Here is a 23790-nt window from a genome sequence, read left to right as displayed (position 1 = left end):
ACAGTGAACAAAAACATTAAAAACCCATGGCTCCCTGGAGTTCATGGTCTAGCTTACTCCTGATTCCTAAGGTCAGAATCTTGGTTTCCTCAAATGGGTTCTGACATGTGGGGACCAGCCCCACATAGGGCTCTCTGCTCATCAGGGAGTCTGTTTCTCCCTCTGTGTCTCACCCTGCTCATGCTCACACTCTCACTCCCTCTCTCTCAAGTAAATAACTAAAATCAAAAAGAAAAAGAAAGAAAGAAAGAGAGAGAGAGAGAGAGAGAGAAAGAAAGAAAGAAAGAAAGAAAGAAAGAAAGAAAGAAAGAAAGAAAGAAAGAAAGAAAAAGAAAAGAAAAGAAAGAAAGGGAGAGAGAGAGAGAGAGAAAGAGAGAGAAAGGAAGGAAGGAAGGGAGGGAGGGAGGGAGGACTTGAACTAAATGGCACATGGGATTTTCTAGAAACCAGGCTCACTAGGTTTTTCTTTATTTATTTATTCATGAGAGACACAGAGAGAGGCAGAGACACAGACAAAGGGAGAAGCAGGTTCCCTGCGAGGAGCCCTACACGGGACTCTATCCCAGGATCCCATAATCACAACCTGAACCAAAGGCAGACGCTCAACCACTGAACCACCCAGGCGTCCCAAAACCACGCTCACTAACACCAAATAAACTACAATAGGGCATACAAATCCAAAAAATATAAGCATTTCAGTTTCCACAGCCTCCTGTAAGGAATTCTCAATAGAAAATGGCCAAGGTAACCTTCGCTCCTTTGGCTCGCCTCTTCTAGATGGATATGCCACCTGGGTCCCTTTCTGTCTAAAATTATCTTGGATGTGTCCATTACGTCTCATGGGGCTGCCTCTCTGGAACTATTTAGAGGGCAAAAGAAAGGGAATAAAAAACCTTCTTTAAAGCAAGAGTTCTAAGTAATTAAAAGACCAAATTTACTTGTGTTCAATTCCTAGCAAACCTGATGCTCTATCTTTGTTCCTGAACAAGAGTTCGAAGTTAAAAAATAAGCACTTCACTTCTGCTATCAGTTTGAAAATAAGCCACTGGGTCGTGGGTTTTGTTGATTTGCTTTTTCATAAACTTTACAATGTTATTCATTAAGCACATGTAGAGTTTTAAAAGAATAGCAGAGCTTTTAAGTTGGAGGCCAGCTAAGTGACTCTAGATCCAAATGTTCCCAAGCACAACATCAAACACTTATGAAAGATGCAAAATCGCAGTAACACCAGAAACAAAGGAAATTAATAATCCAATGTTCTCTGGGAGAAATATACACTAACCAAAGCACAGATGAAGCCCTGGAATAGAGGAGCAGAGAAAGGAAGTAAAAATGCAATCCTCATTTGACTGAAAAACTCTAACTCAGAGATGTCAGGCCTTTGTTGCCCAGATAGCAGGTAGCCACTGCCCTACTGTAATGAAACCACCTTCTGAAATGACTATTGTTGGTTTTATACTGAAGTCATTAGTGCTGCCTACAAGGATTTTTCTCTCCCTTCATAGATGCTAGGATTGCACCTCCTTGATCCTTTGATTAGATAGATATAGACACATGACTCCCTTTTGCCTGAAAAAAGTGATGTGTTACTTCTGGATGGAAGCTTTAACACCCAGTGCACATTAGCCACACTCCTTTGGCCTCTGCCAAGGGGACAAGAAGCTCTCCAGATAGTGGCTGCTCTAACAACCTGGATCTAGGAGTGAGAAACAAACATATTATTTCAAGGCACTGAGGGTTCGGGGCTGTTTATTAATGAAGCATGACCCAGCCCATGCTGACTTCAACTCCTATATCTTAGGTTGCCAGATACACCTCACGAAATATCAGAACCCTAGTGGATGTAAGAGTGAAAAACATGCATTTAATTTTTTAAGTAACCAGAAGCATTGACATTTTATAATATTTGCATTTTCAAAACTTTTTTTTAGGTTCATAATAATTAGATAGATCAGGTGTTGGCAAATTTTTCTATGAGAGACCAGACAGTAAATATCTTAGGCTTTGTGGGTCATACATACAGTCTTTATTGCAAATACTCAACCCTGTAGTGTGGATTGTTTTTTTTTTTTCTTTTAAGATTTATCTTAGTGAGAGCACGAGTGTGTGAGTGGTGAGAGGGTAGGAGGGAGAGAATCTTCAACCAGACTCCCCGCTGAGCAAAGAGCCCAACAGGGGGCTCCATCTCATGACCCATAAGATCACAACCTGACCAAAGCCAAGAATCAGACACCTAAACCGAATGAGCCACCCAGGTGCCCCAACCCTGCTGTTGTACCACAAAAGCAGTCATAGACAATGTATAAGGGAACATCCGTGGCTGTGTTTCAACAAACTTTATTTACAAAAATAAATGGTGGAAAAAAATAAATAAATAAATGGTGGGCCACACTTGGCCCACATAGCACGATTTGCCAACTCCTGAGAGAGATCACTGAAGAGATTACAGAATCAACTTTGTACTGACTTCCCCCACTATTTGGCTTCATTTATCAGCTTACATATTGTTCATTACACTGAAAAATCTTTCTACCGCTGCGTTCAGGACAGGAATCAAAGCCTGAAAATGAATTAATTTCAAAAATATTAGAGCATCTGTTAATTAAGTAACTGTGCTGGCCCCACAGGGAGAAACATGGTATAGTTAAAGACAGAACTTCACCATAAAGGGAATTAGGAAAGAGATCTTTTTTTCCTAAGTGAGAGCCATTAAATTTTTCTGATTTCATCATGATCAAATATTTACTACAAGAAATGCAGCATGTGCTGAAGCCACAAAAATACAATATAAAAAATTACTCACAGGACACATTTCCTAGGTACCTTGCATAAATATTTAAAGCTTCTTTTGGTAAAATTTTCTACCAAATACACTGGAAAACAATTGCTTATACAATGCAAATGTAACTCTTTTCTTAAAAAGCAATTATTTTTATCAAGGAATTGAATTTTCACAAAATGAAAGAAAAGGCCAATTTACTTATTTGAGCAGTAAATAAATAAATATAGGAATGAGTGAATAAAATACAGACAAGGGTCTGGAACTACTTGCTATTGCAGTAGAGTATATTATTGGCTCAGAGTTCTTTCTTCTTCCCTAATCCTTACCCATATTCTCTGAAGTTCACCTCCCCCGTCCCACTGATGTTGTGCTCAGCCGAGTGACTTGTTTTGGCCAATGGAGTGTCAACAGAATTAATAGTGTGGCATTTCAGAGCAGAGGCTTTTAACGATGTCTCACAAGTTTGTTTTTCCCTCTTGCGCTCTGCCAAGAGCCATCTGCCATCTTCCATGGGGAAAGATGGCCCTTTGCAGTTGTTACCTATAATGTAGAACATATGGAACAGATTTGAATATGCACTTAAACCCAACTCTTAGCCCAAAGCAGAACCACTCCAATCAATCTACAGATCTGTGGGTGACAAAATTAATGCTTGTTGTTATATGCCATTGAGATTCTGGAGTTGTTGTTCTGCAGTGTTATCACATTAAAGCTGACTAATACAGCTATTACTTATCATATTATTTGCCACTTGATATTATCTATTTTGTATTATTTACTAATTGTTCTTGCTTAATCAGAAAATATTTTTTACATTGTCATACAAAAAATCATGGTTTGTAAATAAACTGTCATCGGTTTAGTAAAAATGTCTCAACTCTCTTAATAAACCCAGATATCAAGTGTGACTAAGCCTAATAACTTCATGGAACTCACTTTCAAAAACTTTTTAACTTTCCAAATTTTTAAATGGTGCAGCATGGTAGTATTTTGAAATACTAACAGATGTGTCCTTTATTATTCCATAAGTTTCACTGAATCACTACCTGTAGGACCTTTTCTCAGTCCAAGGGCTAGAAAAGAGACCCCTCTTAACCTAAGAAGTAATGATGCCACCTAAGAAGTAATGATGCCAGCTATGGATTGCAAACCATCAATGGATCACCAAACTGATTAAGTACATCTTAACCAAGATATTTTAAATAAAAAGCAGATTAGAAAACATCAGATTATATCACTCATAAACAGGTAAATATTGTTTTACAAATATATGGGAGAAAAAGAAAGACTGAAATGTGAAAAAAGTCAAAACAAAAACAACTGGGAACCAATGTCTTAAAGGAAGTTTTATATTAGTGGAATTGAAGGCATCAAATACTTAGTTCCAGTTCAATACCTGACTCTTCTCCAAACTGCAATAGGCACTTTACTTCCTGCAACATTCTGGGATTATACCTACATATAAGGTAAAATCGAAAGACATCATGTAAACATGGAAAGACCACAATAAATAGTATATAAAACAAAGTAATTATTGAAGGCATTGCCATTAAAATCAGGACCAAGATAGAAATGTCTACTATGACCCTTAATTTCCAATGATGTTTAGAAAGTTTTAGTTCATGCACTAAGACAAACAGAATATGAAAAAGAAATATCTTTCCTTCTTGATGACGATTGGATTCCCAGAAAATTTAAGATTTAATAGAAGACAATTAATTTGGCAATGGGGCTAAATACAAAATAAATACATAAAATTAACATCTTTTATCCAGATTAACAACAATAATCAATTGAAAATATATGTGAAAAAAATCAAGATTGTGATCAAAACTATATAACACATAAGAACAAGTGCGTTTTTTTTTTAAAGTTACAGGACCTAAGTGAAAGGGCAAGCCATACAGTAGGAAAAGATATTCACAAAGCATATATTCAACAAAAGAACATATAAACTGAATTTTTTTTTAAGTAGGCTCCATGCCCAGCATGAGCACTATGCCGAGCTTACACTCATGACCCTGAGGTCAAGACCTAAGCTGAGCTTAAGAGTCAGATGCTTAACCGGCTGAGCCACACAAGTGCCCCCAGAATATATATTTTAAAATTCTTTCAAATCAGTAAGAAAAGACAGCCAGTCCATTAAAAAAAAAAAAAAGGTAAAAGACTTAAACCACACACTCTATAAAAGTGGCTACCCAAATGATTAAAAAAGCCTATGAAAAATATTTAACATCATTGGGCACAATGAGATACTACATACTCATCAGAATGGCTAACATTCTCACTGACAACCTAAGTTGGCAAGAATAGGGAGGTCTGGTCTGTCACAAAGTTGGCAGTAGCATCACTTGGCACAGGAACTTTACAGAACTCTGGCATTCTCTGTTAGAGGTAAACACCTGCATACATCTGTCCAGTAATTCCATTCCTGGCATATCCTCAATGGAAATGTGTACATTAGTGGACCAAGAGACATGTATAAGAATGGTTTGGGTATTATTTGTAACAGCCAGAACTTTAAACAACCCAGATGTCCAGCCAGAGTAGAATGGAGGAGCAGAAATGTAAATGATACATCCACTGGAAATGGGTGGTGAAGGGTGGAAATGGGTGGAAATGGTATGGTGATTCCTCAAAAAATTAATCATATGGTTGAGCAATTCCACTTCTGGGCATATACTCAAAAGAGCAGAAAGCAGAGATCTGAATGGATAGCTGTACACCTATGTTTCTACTAGTATTATTCACAATAGTTAAAAGGTGGAAGCGACCCAAGTGCCCCTCAACAAGTAAATGGATAAACACAGAGAAAATAAAATGAATGGAAAACAAAAATATTCCATACAATGTAATATTATTTAGCCTTAGAAAGAAAAGAAAATCTGACTCATGCTACAACACAGATGATGAAACTTGAAGACATTAATTACACTAATGAAGTAAGCCAGATGCAAAAGCACCAATATGATATGATACCACTTATATGAGGTACCTAGTATAGCCAGGCTCTTAGAGGTGGAAAGTAGAATGATGGTGGCAAGGGGATGAGAGAAGGAGAAATGAGGAGTGACTGTTTAATGCCTATAGATTTGAGTTGGGATGACAAAAGATCCCTGGAGATAGATAGTTGTGAGGGTTGCACAACACTGTACACATCCTTAATGCCACTGAAAGGTACACTTAAAAATGATTAAAATGGTGAGTTTTATGTTATTTATATTTTACCACAATAAAAAAATTAACATTAGAATTGATAAATTGCCATATATTCCTATAATAGAATCATATAAATCAATGAAAATGAAGACAACACAGATTTTTAATTTTTAAAATCCAGTAGCTTAAAAAAGTTAGGCGTATATTTGAATATATATAAACAACGACAAAAAACAGATGCAAAAGGACACTTTTACATACTTAGAAATATAGAAAACATGTTTTTAGCCATTTGAGAATTGCATTGTGTTCCAGCTTTATCCATGAAGTCTTCTGAAAACTGAGGCCAAGAAAATTTCAAATGATTAAGACAAATACTTACATAGCTTTTTTAAAAATATATTTTACTGAATAAACAAAAAGCAGAAACACCAAGCTATCTGACTCCATTCTGGGCCCTGGCATCCCTTCCCTAGCTGCACAGACTGTTCCCTCCAGCACAGTTCTGAGATCACAATCACCTGGCTAGGAGGTAAAGTAATCAAGGCAGGGAATGCTTGCTTCTACAGTATGAGATCTGGAGGACAGAGAGACAGAGTCCGGAATGGCCTTCCGAGAGGTTCCTTGCAAAGACTGCAGTTTTTTATTTATGTTTCTGATGCAGGCAGGGATAGATTGTTTCAAGTGGCCAAGAAATAAAATCCTATCCAGTTACTCTACAGTCCTTTGGAGAAGAAAAGATTCCCGGGGCTCCCATCAAACACTGAACCCAGTGAGATGCACAGATACTCATCCTCCTCTCTTAAAATCCAGGAGGAGGATGCTGCCAGCACCATGCACAGTTGGGGGGTGAAGGCTAACTCATACCCGGAGCCCATGAGCCAGGTCTGACTAGCCCTCCGAGGCTCCAATGTCAAGTGAGCAGAAAAGAGCAACAGAGCACCGTGCAAACAAGGTAGGCCCAGACAAAAAAGAAACTACACTCAGGCTACTGAGGAAAATTCACTAGGTTTATTCTTTTAAAAGAATGACAAACACTCAAATAAGCAGAAAAGTTATTACAGCCCTATAGTACTCTCCTAGGGTTCTCTCACAGAGCCTTCAGAAGGAGCACGGCCCTGCTCACACTGCTATTAGCTGCCAGATATGTGAGGATTAATTTCTGCTGCTTTAAGGCACCTACTGTGTGCCAATTTGTTATAGCAGCCCTAGGAAACTAATACAGTGAAATACACAAAAAAGTATATTTGATGGAAATGGACAGTTCAAAATCAGTAATAATAAAATAAACACCCTTTATCTGTAACCTACTTTTGAAGCCCATCCAGAGTGCCCTTCATGGATCACTGTCCCACCCGTGTCTCTACTATCCGAAATTCTGTGTTAAGCATTCCTTTCATTTTCTTTATAATTTCTTTATGCATACATTTATAAATATATCCCTCAAACAACATAGTATTTAGTCTTGCCTGTTTTGAGCTTTTGTAAAAATTGAGCCATACCTTATATATTCTTCTTTATATGTTCTTTAAACAATTTTGTTTTTAAAAGTAATTCATGATGATGTATAATATTTCATATACAATCTATTCATTTTGTTACAAATAACACTTCAGTGATTTCCTAATATTTTGTTATTATAAACAACATTACCATTAACATTCTCATATACGTCTCTTAATACATATGGACATTATTTTAGAACTATAAAAACCTGAATTACAATAGGTTTAGCATTGAAATAGAGTTTCTACCTAACAGGAGAATTGCTGAATTATAGGTTGCATTTATGTTCAACTTTATGAAAGTATATTTTAAATACATAGATAATAGAATTAAGAGGAACTTTTTAGATGTCAAATCACAGACTCAATGAACCAAGACAGACGAGATAAAAAAAAAAAAAAAAAAAAAAAAACCAATGTAGGGGCACGTAGGTGGCTCAGCATTTGAGTGTCTGCCTTCAGCTCAGGTTGTGATTCCCAGGGTCCTGGGATCGAGTCCCACAGGCTCCCCACAGGGAGCTGCTTCTCCCTCTGCCTGTCTCTGCCTCTCTCTCTGGGTGTGTCTCTCATGAATAAATAAATAAAATCTAAAAAAAAAACACAAAAAAACCCCCACCAATTCAGTTAATGATTCAAAACATCTGACAAAGTTAGGAAAGAAACAGACAAATCTCACTTATGAATATAGATGTGAAAATCCTAAGTAAAATATAAGCAATTCAAATGTAAAAGTACATAATAATAATATATCAAGTTGACTTTATTCCAGAAATGCATGCATGACTAATTATGAAAAATTCATATAATTTATCAAATGAGTCAAGCTATAAAACATGAAAGTATATGATAATCTCAATCAATATTAAAAGGATATTTGATAATATTCAGAATCTCTTTTAAAAAAATTCCTTATGAATCAATATTAGATAGAGATTCCTAAAATGATGAAAAATATCCACATTAAATTAGGAACAAAGATATAGAATGCTTGCTTTCACATCCATTATTCAAACTAAAATTTCTAGTCTATGTATTAAGAGACAGTGAAGTATACATATAAAGGGGACAAAAATTAAAAAGGAGAAAACTTATTATTCAGAGATGATATATGATTTGCAAGTGATTTTTCATCTAGAAAACACATGTTTAAAAATTTTGTATTGTAAAAATTACCATTAAAAAATTTCACCATAATAGAGACAGATAAACATATCATTGTGTGTCCTGTATACAATTTGTCCTACAGTATTCGCACAATCTTTTTAGTAGAGCAACAGATTAAGTAGAATACTGGCATTAATGATCTATGTTGTATGAAAAATGTTAAGTAGTGACACAGGCATCACAAGAAAATAGTCATATCATTAGAAGAAACAGCCAGTCCACCTCTCCTTTCTTTTTTTTTAAAAAAAAGATTTTACTTATTTATTCATGACAGACACAGAGAGAGAGAGAGAGAGAGAGGCAGAGACAGAAGCAGGCTCTATGCAGGGAGCCTGACATGGGACTTGATCTCCTCCAGGATCACACCCTGGGCTGAAGATGGCGCTAAACTGCTGGGCCACCGGGGCTGCCCTCACCTCTCCTTTCTTGTACTGACTCTCGGACATAACTTTATTGGATGGAAGAGCAAATGGAACTAACATTTATATCATTATCTCTTTCCTCTCTTCCTTCCTCTATTTTTTTCTGACAGAGCAGACATTTGAATTCACATACTTCAAATGCATATATAATCTAACATCACTATAAATAAAACCTTAATATCCAGTTGTGCCCAGTTTCAGATTCTGCTTTTGCTTTATATACTGAGCTTGATACAAAAAAAATAAATTTTGTTAACTAAAAAATAGAATTTGCTAATTATGTTGTAAAATTAAAAAGCTGACATCATATAGTGTATGTTATTTCCATCAGGGCAACCAGAACCCCAGTCCTTGACCCCAGAATTAAGAGGCCCAATTCTGGCTTCTTCCTTGCTCATGACTTGGGGTCTACAGAGCAAAAAGCTGTGCTCTCAAGAGCCAATGTCCTCAAACTGTCCCTCATCTACTCCCTCTCTTCTTTTTTGACCCTCATCTACTCTCTCTCCTCTTTTTTGTCTGAGCAACCTTTCTTCCCTTCCTTTATTTTTTTTATTATACTCAAAAGAGCTTCTTTATATTTATATTACGAAATCCAAAAACCAACCACATGATCATTTTTACCTTCAATCTTCTTAGAGTCTTTCTACAGTAAAATCTAGCCCTACATATAAACAAAAGTTAACATCAGCAGCTGAAATGCTAAAACAGTCTTCACCTCATTTACATACAAAAACATCAATTCTTTCTACATATCAGCATTAATTTGTTAGAAAATATTAAGGAAAAACTTTCCTTTCAACATAGCAACTAAGATAAAATAACCTGAAGACAAGCCATCAGAAAATATTCAGGATTTATATAAAAAGAATTGGAAACCTTTACTAAAGGTACCCAAAAGCTACAAAAAAGTAGTGGGATATACTGTGGTCCAGATTATGAGCTTCTAAATTGTAATGATGACAATTATTGCCAAATGAGCATCTAATGGAATGAAATTCCAATCAAATTCTCAATTGTGTTTTTTTATTTTAAACAATAAAAATAAATAGAATAATAAAAGATGTGCATTATCTTGTAGTGAAGAAGGCCTCAGAAGCATAGAATAAAATCTAAAAGCCATCTAGAAACTCCCTCAATAGACTACACACATAAAAATTTAGTATTTCTTCATGAAAAAAAGCTATGAAAAAGTAAAAAAATGAAAAGGCAAATGACAAGTTAAATTTACAACATATAAAACAAAAAAAAGTTGACGTAATTTGGAAGAGGTATTTTATCAATAAACCATTAAGTAACTAGAAATAAAGAAACAAGTGAAGAACATGGACAGGTGACAAATGGCCAATAAAAATATGAAGTACTGTCCAACATCAATAGTAACCAAAGAATGCAAGCGTTCTTAAAAAACGATAATTATCCTTTATCACTAGGCAAAGATCTTTTTTTTTAATATTCTTAAAGATTCAGGAATTGCACATTCTCATTTACCATTAGTGGGTATAAACCTGTATAACTTAAAAAATGCTTTGGCAGTAAACATAAAATCCATAAAATGTGTATAACATTTGACTTAATAGTATTTCTTTCAGGAATTTATTCCATGGAAATAGTTATACAAAGATATAATTATCCTAGCAAAAGAATGATCATCTTGACCTTTATGAAAAGTGAAAATTTAGAAAAAGCTTTAATGTCCATCATCTGCCCAAACCCACTAAGATAAAGCATCACAGGATGGACTATTGGACAGCTGTTGTCCTAACTGCTTGGGTGTGCACAAACTCCAGCAAAGCTTCCATATAGTTATCATTTCAAATTGAGTTATGCACTTTATTGGTAGTAGAGCCACCAAGTTTAGTTATTTAAAATATCTTTCAAAAGATTTCACCATAGAGATCCCTGGTGGCTCAGTAGTTTAGCACCTGCCTTCGGCCCAGGGCATGAGCCTGGAGTCCCGGGATCGAGTCCCACATCGGGCTCCCTGCATGGAGCCTGCTTCTCCCTCCACCTGTGTCTCTGCCTCTCTCTGTGTCTCTCGTGAATAAATAAATAAAACCTTTAAAAAAAAAAAAAGATTTCACCATAATCAGCATTGGAACAAACTTACATAATGTATAGAGAAATATAAGGAAACAAAAAAGCAAGGAACAAATTGCTTGCATAATATTACTGAAGCAAATAATTTCATTGGAAGAATGAATACAATATCATATTTTTTTCTGGAGGATAAACAACCAAATGTTTAATGGGACTAAAGAAAGAAAATATACAGCAGTGGCTGAAAATAAGAAAATACAAAAAGATTGCCTTCACACACTATGCAGGGTAGTGAAACTGGCAAGGGTAGAGAAACCGGCAAAACTCAGAATAGATGAAGGAAATTTTAAAGCATCAAGAAGCTGGCTCTATCAGACAGAGAAAGACAAATGCCATATTGATCTCACTTATATGTGCAATTTAAAAAGACAAACCAGAAAACCAAACTCATGAATATAGAGAACAGATAGGTTGTTGTCAGTGGAGGGAGCTAGGGAGTAGGCAAAATGGGTGAACATGGTCAAAAGGTACAGATTTCTAGTTATAAAATAAGTCCTGGGAATATAATGTTCAGCGTGATGACTATAGCAAATAACATACAGTATTATATATTTGAAAGTTACTAAAAGATTAGATCTTCAAAGTTCTCATCACCAGAAAAAACCTATGTAACTACGTGTGCTGATGAACGTTAACCAGACATCATGATGATTGTCTCACAATATATACAAATATTGACTCATTATATTGTACACCTGAAATTAATATAATGTTATATGTCAATTACACCTCAGTTTTTAAAAAAAGAAAAAGCTGGTTATGACACAGGACTGTCAAGGAAGCACTGTCTCATAGTTTAATTGGCGATTTTTTTTCTTTCTTTCTCAGCAGTACATAAAACAAGACACTAACAATGATATGTTACATTCAATGAAATATAGTTTCTTTGTTAGCATGGAATATATACTTGGTACATTGTAAGTTTTCCTTTCAGCAGCACACATTCTAAAATTAGAATGATCCAGAGTTAGTATAGCACCTGCATAAGGGCAACATGCAACCTCATAAAGCATTCCACAGTCTATTTCTCAATCTAGGTATTTATTTGTGAACATTTATCCATCTGTACACTTATGTTTTGTGCACATTTCACTAAGTGTGCCATGTTTTCATATAAGTTTTCTTGAAATACCAGCATATAACACAGTCTATATAGTATGGATACCATTTTTCAAACTGGGTGCAGGTGCGTATGTCTTCTCCCATTTGTACGCATATTTGTGAATGTAGGCACAGAATCTAAGAATCAACAGGAATGATCAAAAGACAGGTAACTTTCAGTTTCTTCTTTATGCATTTCTGTCTGAAGATTTTTTACAATGAGCACACTAATTCTTTAAAATCAGAAGAAAAAGACAGAAAGACCTGTTACTTTGCAAACACATGCACATAAAACCTGCATATGTTTTGAACAGCAATTGTGCTTCACAGAATTTGTGTACAGAAATATCTAAGGATGCATACAAATTAGCTATTAGAATACTCATCACATTCATATCTTCTACACAGTATTTTCTGAGAATTTAGCCTACAAATAATTAAGAGATACATATATTTATTTATAAAGTTTTTATCATAATGTTTTGTAAAATATCAAACACTTCCTATAACATAGGAATAGTTAGATAAATTGCTGTACATTTATACAATGAATGTAACCACTACCATGGTGTGGATTTTGAAGAAAATGTGATGACACAGGAGATGCTTATGAACACTGTCAAATGAAAATGTGCAATACAAAACTCTAAATGTAGTATAAACCAAATTTTGTAAAATATGTATAAAATTAATATATGAAATATATATGCAAATAAAAAAGGAAGAAATACATGCAAATGTTTATAATGGTTATTCCTAACTATGAAATTGTTATTTTTAATTGTCTTTATATACTTTCTGCATTTTCTAAATTCTGTAAAATGAGTATTACATATTCTGTAATTTTTAGAAAGTCACTTTTTAAATCACTGCAGTCAGTCACTTAATCCAGAAGCCAAACATCCACACCAAAACAAAATGCTAATTCTACAAAGAAGCACAGAAGATGCCCCAGGCCTTGCTTTGCAGCCCTGTACTCACTGTAACTGAAGGATAGCCTGTTATTTGGAGTCTGTTGTGTTCATTTAAATGCAGTCCTATTACACCTGCTCATCTTATTTCCTTGCCTGAAATAAATTACAAATAATGATGGAGGCAGGCAGAAGAATGCAGTTGTCAAGAGACATAGCAATTAATGTAAAAGTGAGAGAAAAGAAAATAAAAAATAGTAGGCATTATCATAATCCAGCACTGTTTAGTCACAGGACGTAGAATCCTATAGACTTGAGGGCAACAGTGAATTGAAACAATCCTTATCCATGTCCAGAATATGAGTCAATTCATTAAGAACTTTTCTATGTAACACCTCTCTATTAAAAAACCTTGAGTTGGGATGCCTGGGTGGCTCAGTGGTTGAGCATCTGCCTTCTGCTCAGGGCATGATCCCAGAGTTCTGAGATTGAGTCCCATTGGGCTCCCTGCGAGGAGCCTGCTTCTCTCTCTGCCTTCTCTCTGTGTCTCTCATGAATAAATAAATAAAATCTTAAAAAAAAAAAAAACCTCGAGTTATAAAATTTCATAGAAATGAACAGAGTTACAAAAGTTAGACCAAGGAGTTTTAGAATTATTTTGAATGCACAACAAATATTTACTTTAATAGTTTAATATTGCACTACCATACTTACAGAGAAACATACATAAAAATATAATTTTTGAAGAATTAGAGTTTGAAATATTTGTCTTACACCATAAATGGATCATCTTGTGCATTGATTTGGTTCAGAATTCAGCAAATTAATATCTGTGTTCTTTATTCACTGTTATTATTGAACACTTTATTAAAATACAAGATAAATTCAGAGAATCATTTTATTCACATTTTTATGGAGAATTTCCCTATTAAAAAGAGACAAGTATTAGAAAACACCACCTGGTCAGTAGTTAATTTATGTCACCTTATGAGTCTCTCAGCAATCTTATAAGAGATCAGAAAAACAAACTGTATCCTTAGTCTAACAGTATCAGATGATTAAATCAGACATTTTGATACATAATGAAGCATTTCTTTACCTGTTAGCCTCTCTACCTCCTATGAAAATTGAACCAGTAATCAAAAAATTCCCAACAGACAAAAGTCCAGGACCAGATGGTTTCATAGGTGAATTCTACCAGACATTTAAAAAACAGTAAATACCTATTCTTCTCAAACTTTTCCAAAAAGAAAAAAAAAACAGAAGAGGAAGGAAAACTTCCAAGTTCATTCCATAAAGGCAGCATTATCCTGATTACAAAACCCCAGATAAAGACACTACAAAAAAAAGAGAACTACAAGCCAATATCTCTAATGAACACAGACGTAAAAACCTTCAACAAAATATTGGCAAACAAAATCTAACATTACATCAAAGAAATCATTCATCATGATCAAGTGAAATTTATTCCTGGAATGCAAGGATGCTTCAATATTCACAAATCAATCAATGTGATACATCACAACAGTAAGAGAAAGGATAAAAAACATATGATCAGTTCAATAGATGCAAAAAAAAAAAAAAGCATTTGACACAGTACAGCATCCATTCATAATAAAAACTCAAAAAGGTAGATTTAGAGGGAATACACCTCAATATAATAAAGGCCATAGAAGAAAAACCTATACATAACATCATATTCAATAGCAAAAAACTGAAAACTTCTCCCCTAAGATCAGGAAAAAGACAAGAATGTCCTCTCTCACCACTTTTATTCCATATAGTACTGGCAGTCCTAGCTACAGTAATCAGACAAGAAAAACAAAAGGCATCCAAATTGGTAAGAAGGAAGTAAAACTTTCACTATTTGCAGATGACATACTATATATAGAAAACTCTAAATATTCCACCTAAAAACTACTAGAATACAGAAATGAATTTAGTAAAGTCAGGGGATACAAAATCAATATACAGAAATCTGTTGCATTTCTGTATACTAATAATGGAGTAACAGAAAGAGAAAATAAGAAAACAATCCCATTTACAATTGTACTAAAAATAATAAAATACCAAAGAATAAACTTAACCAAGGAGGTGAAAGATCTGACTCTGAAAACCACAAACATTAATGAAAGAAATTGAAGATGACACAAAAAAACAGAAAGATATTCCATGCTCATGAATTGAAAGAACAAATATTGTTAAAATATCCATACTATCCAAAGCAACAGATTTAACACAATCTCTGTCAAAATATCAACAGCACTTTTCACAGAACTAGAACAAATAATCATAAAATTTTGTTGGAACCACAAAAGACCTGGAATAGCCAAAGCAATCCTGCAAAGGAACAAAACTGGAAGTATCACAATCCTAGATTTCAAGATATACCATAAAGCTATAGTAAACAAAACAGTATGGTACAGGCAACAAAAATAGACGCAATCAATGGGATAAGATAGAGAGCCCATAAACAAACCCACAATTATAAGATCAAGTAACCTATAACAAAAGAGGGAAAACTCTGCAAGTAGAAAAAGACAGTCTCTTCAACAAATGGTGCTGAGAAACCCGGCAAGCTACATGCAAAATAATGAAGCTGGACTATTTTCTCACACCATACACAAAAAATAAACTTGAAATGGATTAAGAACCTAAATGTGAGGCTTGCATAAAACTCCTAGAAGAAAGCACAGGCAATAATTTCTCTGACATAGGCTGGAGCAACATTTTCCTAAGGCAAAGAAAACAAAAGCAAAAAAATAAATAAATTACTGGGACTACCTCAAAATAAAAAGCTTTTAAACCACATCAAAGGAAACCATCAACAGAACAAGAAGGCAACCTATGGAATGGGAAAAGATAGTTTCAAACAATATAGCCAATAAAGGATTAGTATCCAAATATATATAAAGAACTTACACAAATCAATACCCAAAAACCAAAGAGTTTAATTCAAAATGGGCAGAAGACATTTCTCCAAAGACATACAGATGGCCAACAGACACATGAAAAGATATTCAACATCACTCATCATCAGGGAAATGCAAATCAAAACCACAGTGAGCTATCAGAATGGCTACCTGTCAGAATGGCTGAAATCAAACACACAAGAAACAATAAGTGTTGATGATGATGAGAAAAAAGGAACCCTTGTGCACTGCTAGTGGAATGCAAACTGGTGCAGCCACTGCGGAAAGCAGTATGGCAGTTCCTCAAAAAATTAAAAATATAGTTACCATGTGATGTAGTAATTCCACTACTGGGTATTTACCTAAGAAAATGAAAATACTAATTCAAAAAGATATATGCACCTCTGTGTTTACTGTAGCATTATTTACAATGGCCAAACTATGGAAGCAGCCCCAGTGGCCATCAATAGATGAATGGATAAAGAAAATGTATACATGCACATGGAATATTACTTACCAATAAAAAAGAATGAACTCTTGCCATTTGTAACAACATGGATGGATCTAAAGAGTATAATGCTGAGATAAGTCAGTAAATGACAAATATCACATAATTTTACTCATATGTAGAATTTAAGAAACAAAACAAATGAACAAAATAAAAAAGAGACAAACAAAAAAGCAGACTCCTAAATACAGAGAACAAACTCATAGTTACCAGAAGGGAAGTGGGTAGGGGGATGGAGGAAATAGGTGAAGGTGAAGGGGATTAAGAGTACACTTACTGTGATGAGCGCTGAGTAATGTATAGAATTGCTGAATCACTATATTGCACACCTGAAACTAATATAACACTATCCATTAATTATACTAGAATTTTAAAAATTGAAAAACTAATAATAATAAAATAAAAGCATGAGAGATACTCTTCGAGAAAGCAGTTCTGTGATGAAATAAGTTTAGGAAATACTACATCTTTCTTGGAAATTCACAATGTCCTTAACATGTCAAAGTTTCTGAGAAGGTTCAAGGTAAATATTTTGCCTAAAATAAAATTGCCTAACGTAGAATTTCCCAAATGTATTTGACCATGAAACCCTTTTTGTTTGTTTATTTGCCACCTACTAATATCTAATGGAACTAGTGGTCCTGGGAGTACTCTAGAGAAGCTTTACCTTCTGTTTCCAATAATGAAATGGAGCATGGAGAAGTTGGATAACCTGTCCAAGATTTCATAGCAGTAAGAGGCAGAGCTAGAATAGGTGCCCAGTCTTCTGACCCACATTTATGGTCTTCCCTTGACAATTTCTCCATTACTCACTTGATGATTAATAAATTAGGAAGCCCAGTTAAGAAGAAACCTATCAATTTTCATTTAAAATACATTCTCCTTGTTTTGTAATCTTGTTTTGTGATTTTTCAGCTGAAAATGAGTCTAGTCTTGTCCATAGTCTTGTCAATTATTAATGAAAAAAATAAAGGACTTATAATAGGGAAATAAATTTCTTATAAGAACTGTAAAAGAAATGAAGGGGTATTTTACTCTGAATATGATTAGTTTTTCTTTCCTTTAAAAACCATGGCATTGGGATCCCTGGGTGGCGCAGCGGTTTAGCGCCTGCCTTTGGCCCGGGGCATGATCCTGGAGACCCGGGATCGAATCCCACATCGGGCTCCCGGTGCATGGAGCCTGCTTCTCCCTCTGCCTATGTCTCTGCCTCTCTCTCTCTCTCTCTCTGTGACTATCATAAATAAATAAAAATTTTTAAAAATTAAAAAAAAAACCATTGCATTGTGAGCTTTCATCCAAATAATAAAATGAACAAGATAAATTAAAATTATACTTTCTGCTCCAAAAATCAGTTCTTGATAAAATGTAAAGAATGATAAGAACAGTCACTATGTGGATCAGTGGGCTTTTTCATGTATTGCTTACTAAATGGCTCAAATAATGTGAACAATGTATTTCTCGTGTTAAAAAAATTTTAAAAATTAAGCACTAAGAATACTCTGAATTTGATATGCCAAGTACTTTATATACCTTATATCATTTAATTCTCAGTGGGACCCTGCAAAGTATATGCTCTTATTCCCATATGAAAGATAGGAAAATAAAGTCTCAGGGAGTTAGCACAGGATTAGGAGGAGCTCAGACTTCCAGATCAATGTGCTTCAATTGAAATCCTGCCTCTCCCTTCTCTGTGACCTATCAAGCTCCTGGGCTTCTCTGTGCCTGTGTTTTTATCCATTAATGGGGACAATAATCCTCAAACAGAACCTGTAATGATTAAATAAGCCTCAAAAAAATGTATGTTATTTCTAGGGGCACCTGGATGGCTCAGGTGGTTAAATGTCTGACTCTTGGTTTTGGTTCAGGTCATGATCTCAGGGTCATGAGTTGGGGCTCTGTGCTCAGTGCAGTCTGCTTCAGATTCTCTCTCCCTTCCCCTCACTCTTCTCTCTCTCATTCTCTCTCTCACCTCTCTCTCCCTCCCTCCCTCAAATAAATAAAATCTTTTTAAAAAATGTATGTCATTCCTGTTTTTAAAGTAAATTTCATAAGCTCATTGAGTGGATGCTTGTTTTCTCTAATGGCAATAACCAGCTTCCTCCACCCTCTGAATTTATTATCCTGTTAAATGCTTTTAAGTCTCAATTCAAAAGCAGCAATGTGAGTGAAACTTCAATCCACTGCATCCAAATCATAGAATGTGCACCCACACTGGCATTCCATGCCTCTTACTTTTACACACTGCAGGAAGCCACGGAGCCCAGAGGTCTAGCTCTCAAGTACAGGCTGGATGCTGCAGGGCACAGACCTGAAAGGATGTGCTAGCTGGTCCTGAAACCACTGGCTTCCTAATTGCTTCATATCCTTCCATATTCTGTGAAGATGTGCATCAACAGAGCACATGCCTGAAAACATGACCAATCCAAAAACAAAACAATCTAGCATGAAAGGCTGGAGCAGTTTATATTTAACATGCTAAACTTTAATTTTCTCAGGTTTGTGAGGGGGTTAAGGAAGAAACATCAAAAAAAGCATTCAGAAAACTGTGACCACAAAGAAAATTCACTTCAGCTGAGCAAATATTTATTGAGAGTCTATTGAGAGTCTACTTGCTCAGGCCCTGGCAGATGCAAAGGAGTGTGGGACTAGAATTTTAAGCAGCTTATAATTGGGCTTCCTATTAAACATGGCAGGTTGAACACCTGTGCTCCCTCCCCAAATCCCTCTAAAATGACTAACAGAATGTCTCAAAAAGAAGAAATAAAGTTTAAGCTCACCCTCTCATCCTCACTCTCAGCCAATGACCTCACCTCATGTTCCATGAAAAACCTGAAGCAATCAGAAAAAAACTCCCCCAACTCCCATCACATCTACCTCCCTCCAGCTGCCACAGCATCTGCACCCATGTGTTCTTCCTTCCTGTTCCTGAAAATGAGCTGAGCATGAGCGCTTACAGCTGCCTTGCAGTGGTAAGGTGCCTTGGAGTGGTTCCCATGCTGCCAGCTAGTTCAGGGAACCACTCCAGGGTGCTCCCCACACCACCGTGTCCTCTCTCTCTTGGGCCACCCCGTCTGTGTACAAACCAGCTGGAATTCATCCTTCAACTCCCTCCATATCTCTCCACACAAAAGGTCTGTAAAGCCATCTTACACACTATTTTACTCCAATTCTTTTCCTTTTCTTGGCCCACCCCAATCAAGTTTCCCACCCCACAATCTTAGTGTGCCTCCTTATGATGTCCACATTATTTATTCCAACGGTCAACTCTCTCCTTTCCTGACCTGGTACAATTTATCACTCCCTCCAACTCCCTCTCTCCCTCACCCTCTCTAATAACACACTTTTCTGACTTTCCCACCTTACTGGTCACAGCCCTCCCATTAACCCTCTATTCTCTCATCTTGTTCCAGGGGGAGCCTGGAGTCTACATGTTGAAGACAGTAGCATCGAGAGATGGAAGGAGCCTGAGTTCCTGTGGATAACAACCTTTTACCTTCCTGATGGCCTACCCTGGAAAAGAAAGAAATCTTAATTATGTCAAGCCAGCATGATGGGGAGATTGTTGATCACATAGCCTGACTAATATTCTCAACCACTGTAATAGGAGACAATGAAAAATCTGATAAATCAAGAAACAGACATTTCTAGAAGTAGACAGTAAGTACATACTATAAATACCCAAAGCGAAGCATGATGTGTTATGAGTAATCACAGAAAAAGTTCTTAAAATGAATCAGACACACTTGAGTGCAATAAAAGTGTTCAATTCAGTTAGGTTATTTTGTTGTAGATTTGGGGTATGATAGCTTCACAGAGGGTAAAAAAACTTGGCAAGATTTTCTTTCTCTTTTCATTCTTTTTTTGGGGGGAGGGAGGCATGTAAGAGCTGAAGATATTTTAAATAATAACTGGAAGAAAGCCAAAAATCAGGGTTTTGCTAGCACACACTTTCCGTTGTGCAAATTTTTTTTAAAGTAACTCTTCCTCGTGATACTTTCATCTGTTGGAAAATTGCCTCAAACATGCTCATGTTGTTAGAATGAGACACTTTACTGACACCTGGTGGATAAACACCATAATAAATACTCAAGTTCAAATACTCACCTGCAAAGTGAATTGCCCTCCTTAGATCTGTGGTTTGGTCCATGCGCAACCTGTACAACTCATGCTTTGGGTATCGTCGTCATTCCTAAAATATCTGTTGACTGCCCCAGGATTTGTAGACCCTGGCCCCTCAATTGATCCAATTCCTAGCTCCTCTCTTTCCCCTTCTCTTTTTTTTATTTTATTTTTTTTTAAGTTTTATTTATTTATGATAGTCACAGAGAGAGAGAGAGAGAGAGAGAGAGAGAGAGAGGCAGAGACATAGGCAGAGGGAGAAGCAGGCTCCATGCACCAGGAGCCTGACGTGGGATTTGATCCCGGGTCTCCAGGATCCCACCCTGGGCCAAAGGCAGGTGCCAAACCGCTGCGCCACCCAGGGATCCCTCTTTCCCCTTCTCCTTTCCCTCCTTTTCTTTCTCCCTGGCCTCTTGTTGAAGACAGCCTCTCTCCTCCAACCTACCACTCCCTTCTTTTGCAGAGCAAAGGCTTCGGTTTCGCTGAACAACCCCTTCTAACCAGAGCTCCATCCAAAACTAAGATGTAAATCCAGACCCTGTTATTAATAAAATAAATTATTTTCTACCTCAATATAGATGTAGGCCACAATTCAGTATGTCTTTCACCCTGTGCACCAGGTGTAAGAGGTCTGGAGCAGGAGGGCCCATAGCAGAATCTTGCCCTGAGGCTCTCCAGGCTCCACCCCAGGACCAGAAAAACAGCTTGTTTGGAAGTGAGTATCTGCCACACCCCCTGGTGTCACCCTCAAGGGCTCACCTCAACCAGGGGCCAGAAGAGCAAGCAGTTGCTTTCTTTACTTCTCTTAGGAATCTAGGCTAATCTAGGTTTCGTTGATGTTTACATGGAGCCCCTGCCTGATCCAGCTCAGGTGATTAAAAGGGAAGCCTTACTTATTTTCCTCTGCCTTTCTGGATTACTCAAGGGATTGGCTGATACACATCTGCAGAAAAAAACATACTTCATTCTTTCCAGCCCTAACTCCCCTCTTCCACTTTGTGAGAAGTTGAATGAACCGGCCTATGATTTGAGAATGTAGAGTGGACCAATCCCTTTTACCTGTGTGCATGGATTGGTGGCATTGACGCCACCAATTCTCTGTATTACTTTGTAAAACCTATAATCCCAGGTTGGATTAAAAGATATATCTTCAATGAATCCCTTTCTTGACATCCATCTCCCCTAACAGTAGTAAAAGGAAATGAGGTGCCTTCAAGCAGGCAACCCAATTTCAATGACTAGCTTCTAAATTATTCTGATTCTTAAACATGCTGCACTGTAGGAAATACTGTCTCTACACAGGTGCAGTATAAATTCAAATGTCTTCAGCCAATTTCATCATCATTTACTGAGTTTGAGTTCTGGGGAAATTTTAAGAATTTGGGTTAGTTTAGTCTAGAAAGGAAAAAAAAAAATAGAAGCCAGGGAAGGTATGAATACCTTCAGATATAAAAACAGTTATTGTAAGCATCCTACCATTCGTTTTTACTCATGTCCAATAAAATTAGCGTAAGTTGTAATAATACAGTATTCAATTAGACAAAGATTTTAAACATGGATGGATAAATTCTGGAAGACCCTCCTCATTCACACATGAGAGCTTTTTGCTTTTTTGTAAACCCACTGGAGGCAGGGGGATGGAGAGATGGCCTCCTGAGCTCTCTGGAGCCCCGAGTCTACACGGCTTGTTCAACAAACATTAATTGGGTGTTTCTATTTGCCAGACACTGATGAGATGAGGAGTAGAGTGAATCATCTAAAATCCTTGCCCTAAGGAGCTCGCGATCTGCCAGTGGGCCCCAGCTTACACAATCCTGAAACAGCTCAGTTTGTCCCACAGATAAGGGGAAGTCACGCCCTTAAACTATATTGCTGCTGATCTGAGCATCTTTCAGACTCACCTGCTGATATAAGTATAGCTGTAATTTACCCCAAATCAGTGAACACCTGGAATTGGGGCCCTCCCTGAGAAGACCCCTTGGTTCTCTATTAGCCAGCCAGCATGGGAGTAAAGAGTTTTTTTTTTTAATGTCCTAGAAATACCCTTAATTATACTAGACATTAGGAATGCTTTAGGAGTAATGTATGGAAGGATTCTGTCCCAAATTGGAAAACTCAATGCCGCTCTGTCTCTTCTGAAGCTGTAATCACGGTTTTCCTTGCCCGTCCAGGATTACAAGGTTTGTAAGAAATCAGAGCAAGTGTAAAATCAAGACTACACACACTGAAATGTGAAAATGTTATATTACCTATTATAGCATCAAGCCTTCTAAGTCCTCGTAGATTTGGGTCATTATTATAATGCTTCATTAATGATAATTCTTCATAGGTCCTACATCAGTTAGGATTCTAGCAGAAAAGACATGACACATTCAAGTGAGAATACTTCAAAAAAAATTAAATAAAAGAGCAATTTTAAGTTATGTAGGGAAGCCACAAAGAAGAGTACAGTCCCCTGGACTAGTGGAATTGGTACCAGATAGACCCTTGGGACTCAAAGTGGGAGGGGAAGCAGAGACCCAGGAGAACAGAGACCCCAGCCTCTCTTTTCTCCCCAAGTGGACCTGGAGGGCAAGGAAGCCCACTGGTTCCATCAGGATTATCACCAAGAGGAGGAGAGCGGGGTAGAGTAGATGTGGATGAGCAAAGAAAATGTCTGGCCCAGAACCCAAGGTCTGCAAGAGACAGTCAGCTCCCAATATTTCCCCAAACAACTTTAAAATTAACTCAGTCCACCCAAGTGATTAGAAAACAGGTATAGCAAATCTTCAGTCCAAACTGGACCATCCTTCCGACCCACCCTGCACTTTTTCTAGCCATGTATCATCAAATGCCAATGGACATCCTTAATAAATCACCTGAATGTGTTCATTAACTCCATGCAGGAAAATCTTTCACAACACATATATATGTCTATCAAATCATTATGCTGTACACTTAAAATATCTTACAATTTGTCTAAGTATGCCATAATAAAGCTGAAAGAAATAATAAATTTTTTGAGAAAAATACAAAAAAATAATACTTACGGACCTGAAAAGATAAAAGTACTGGTCACATTTTAATAAATATATTTAAGATGCAGGGTCAGAAACATGATTAGTAAA

At 36.5% G+C, this 23790-nt stretch overlaps 1 protein-coding gene across 34 annotated transcripts in view; it reads right to left on the bottom strand.

Moving 5' to 3' along the window:
- LOC140638488 (uncharacterized) overlaps nucleotides 1-23790 on the bottom strand; it is a 111818-nt gene that overhangs the window by 84238 nt on the left and 3790 nt on the right. For 5 of the 34 annotated variants that reach the window (XR_012035563.1, XR_012035565.1, XR_012035569.1 and 2 more), the window contains exon 2: nucleotides 22933-23032. Coding sequence is in view for 15 of the 34 variants with exons in the window: in XM_072835904.1 (XP_072692005.1) it covers nucleotides 3109-3322; nucleotides 4179-4332 (368 nt within the window). In the remaining 19 variants the exon portion in view is untranslated. The other 29 variants (XR_012035556.1, XR_012035557.1, XM_072835922.1 and 26 more) reach the window with 26 other exon arrangements.

This window comes from Canis lupus, chromosome 1, assembly GCF_048164855.1.
Source record: "Canis lupus baileyi chromosome 1, mCanLup2.hap1, whole genome shotgun sequence".
Lineage (NCBI taxonomy): Eukaryota > Metazoa > Chordata > Mammalia > Carnivora > Canidae > Canis > Canis lupus.
The sequence above is the reverse complement of the archived record's forward strand: the minus strand, read 5'-3'. Positions and strand labels throughout refer to the sequence as shown.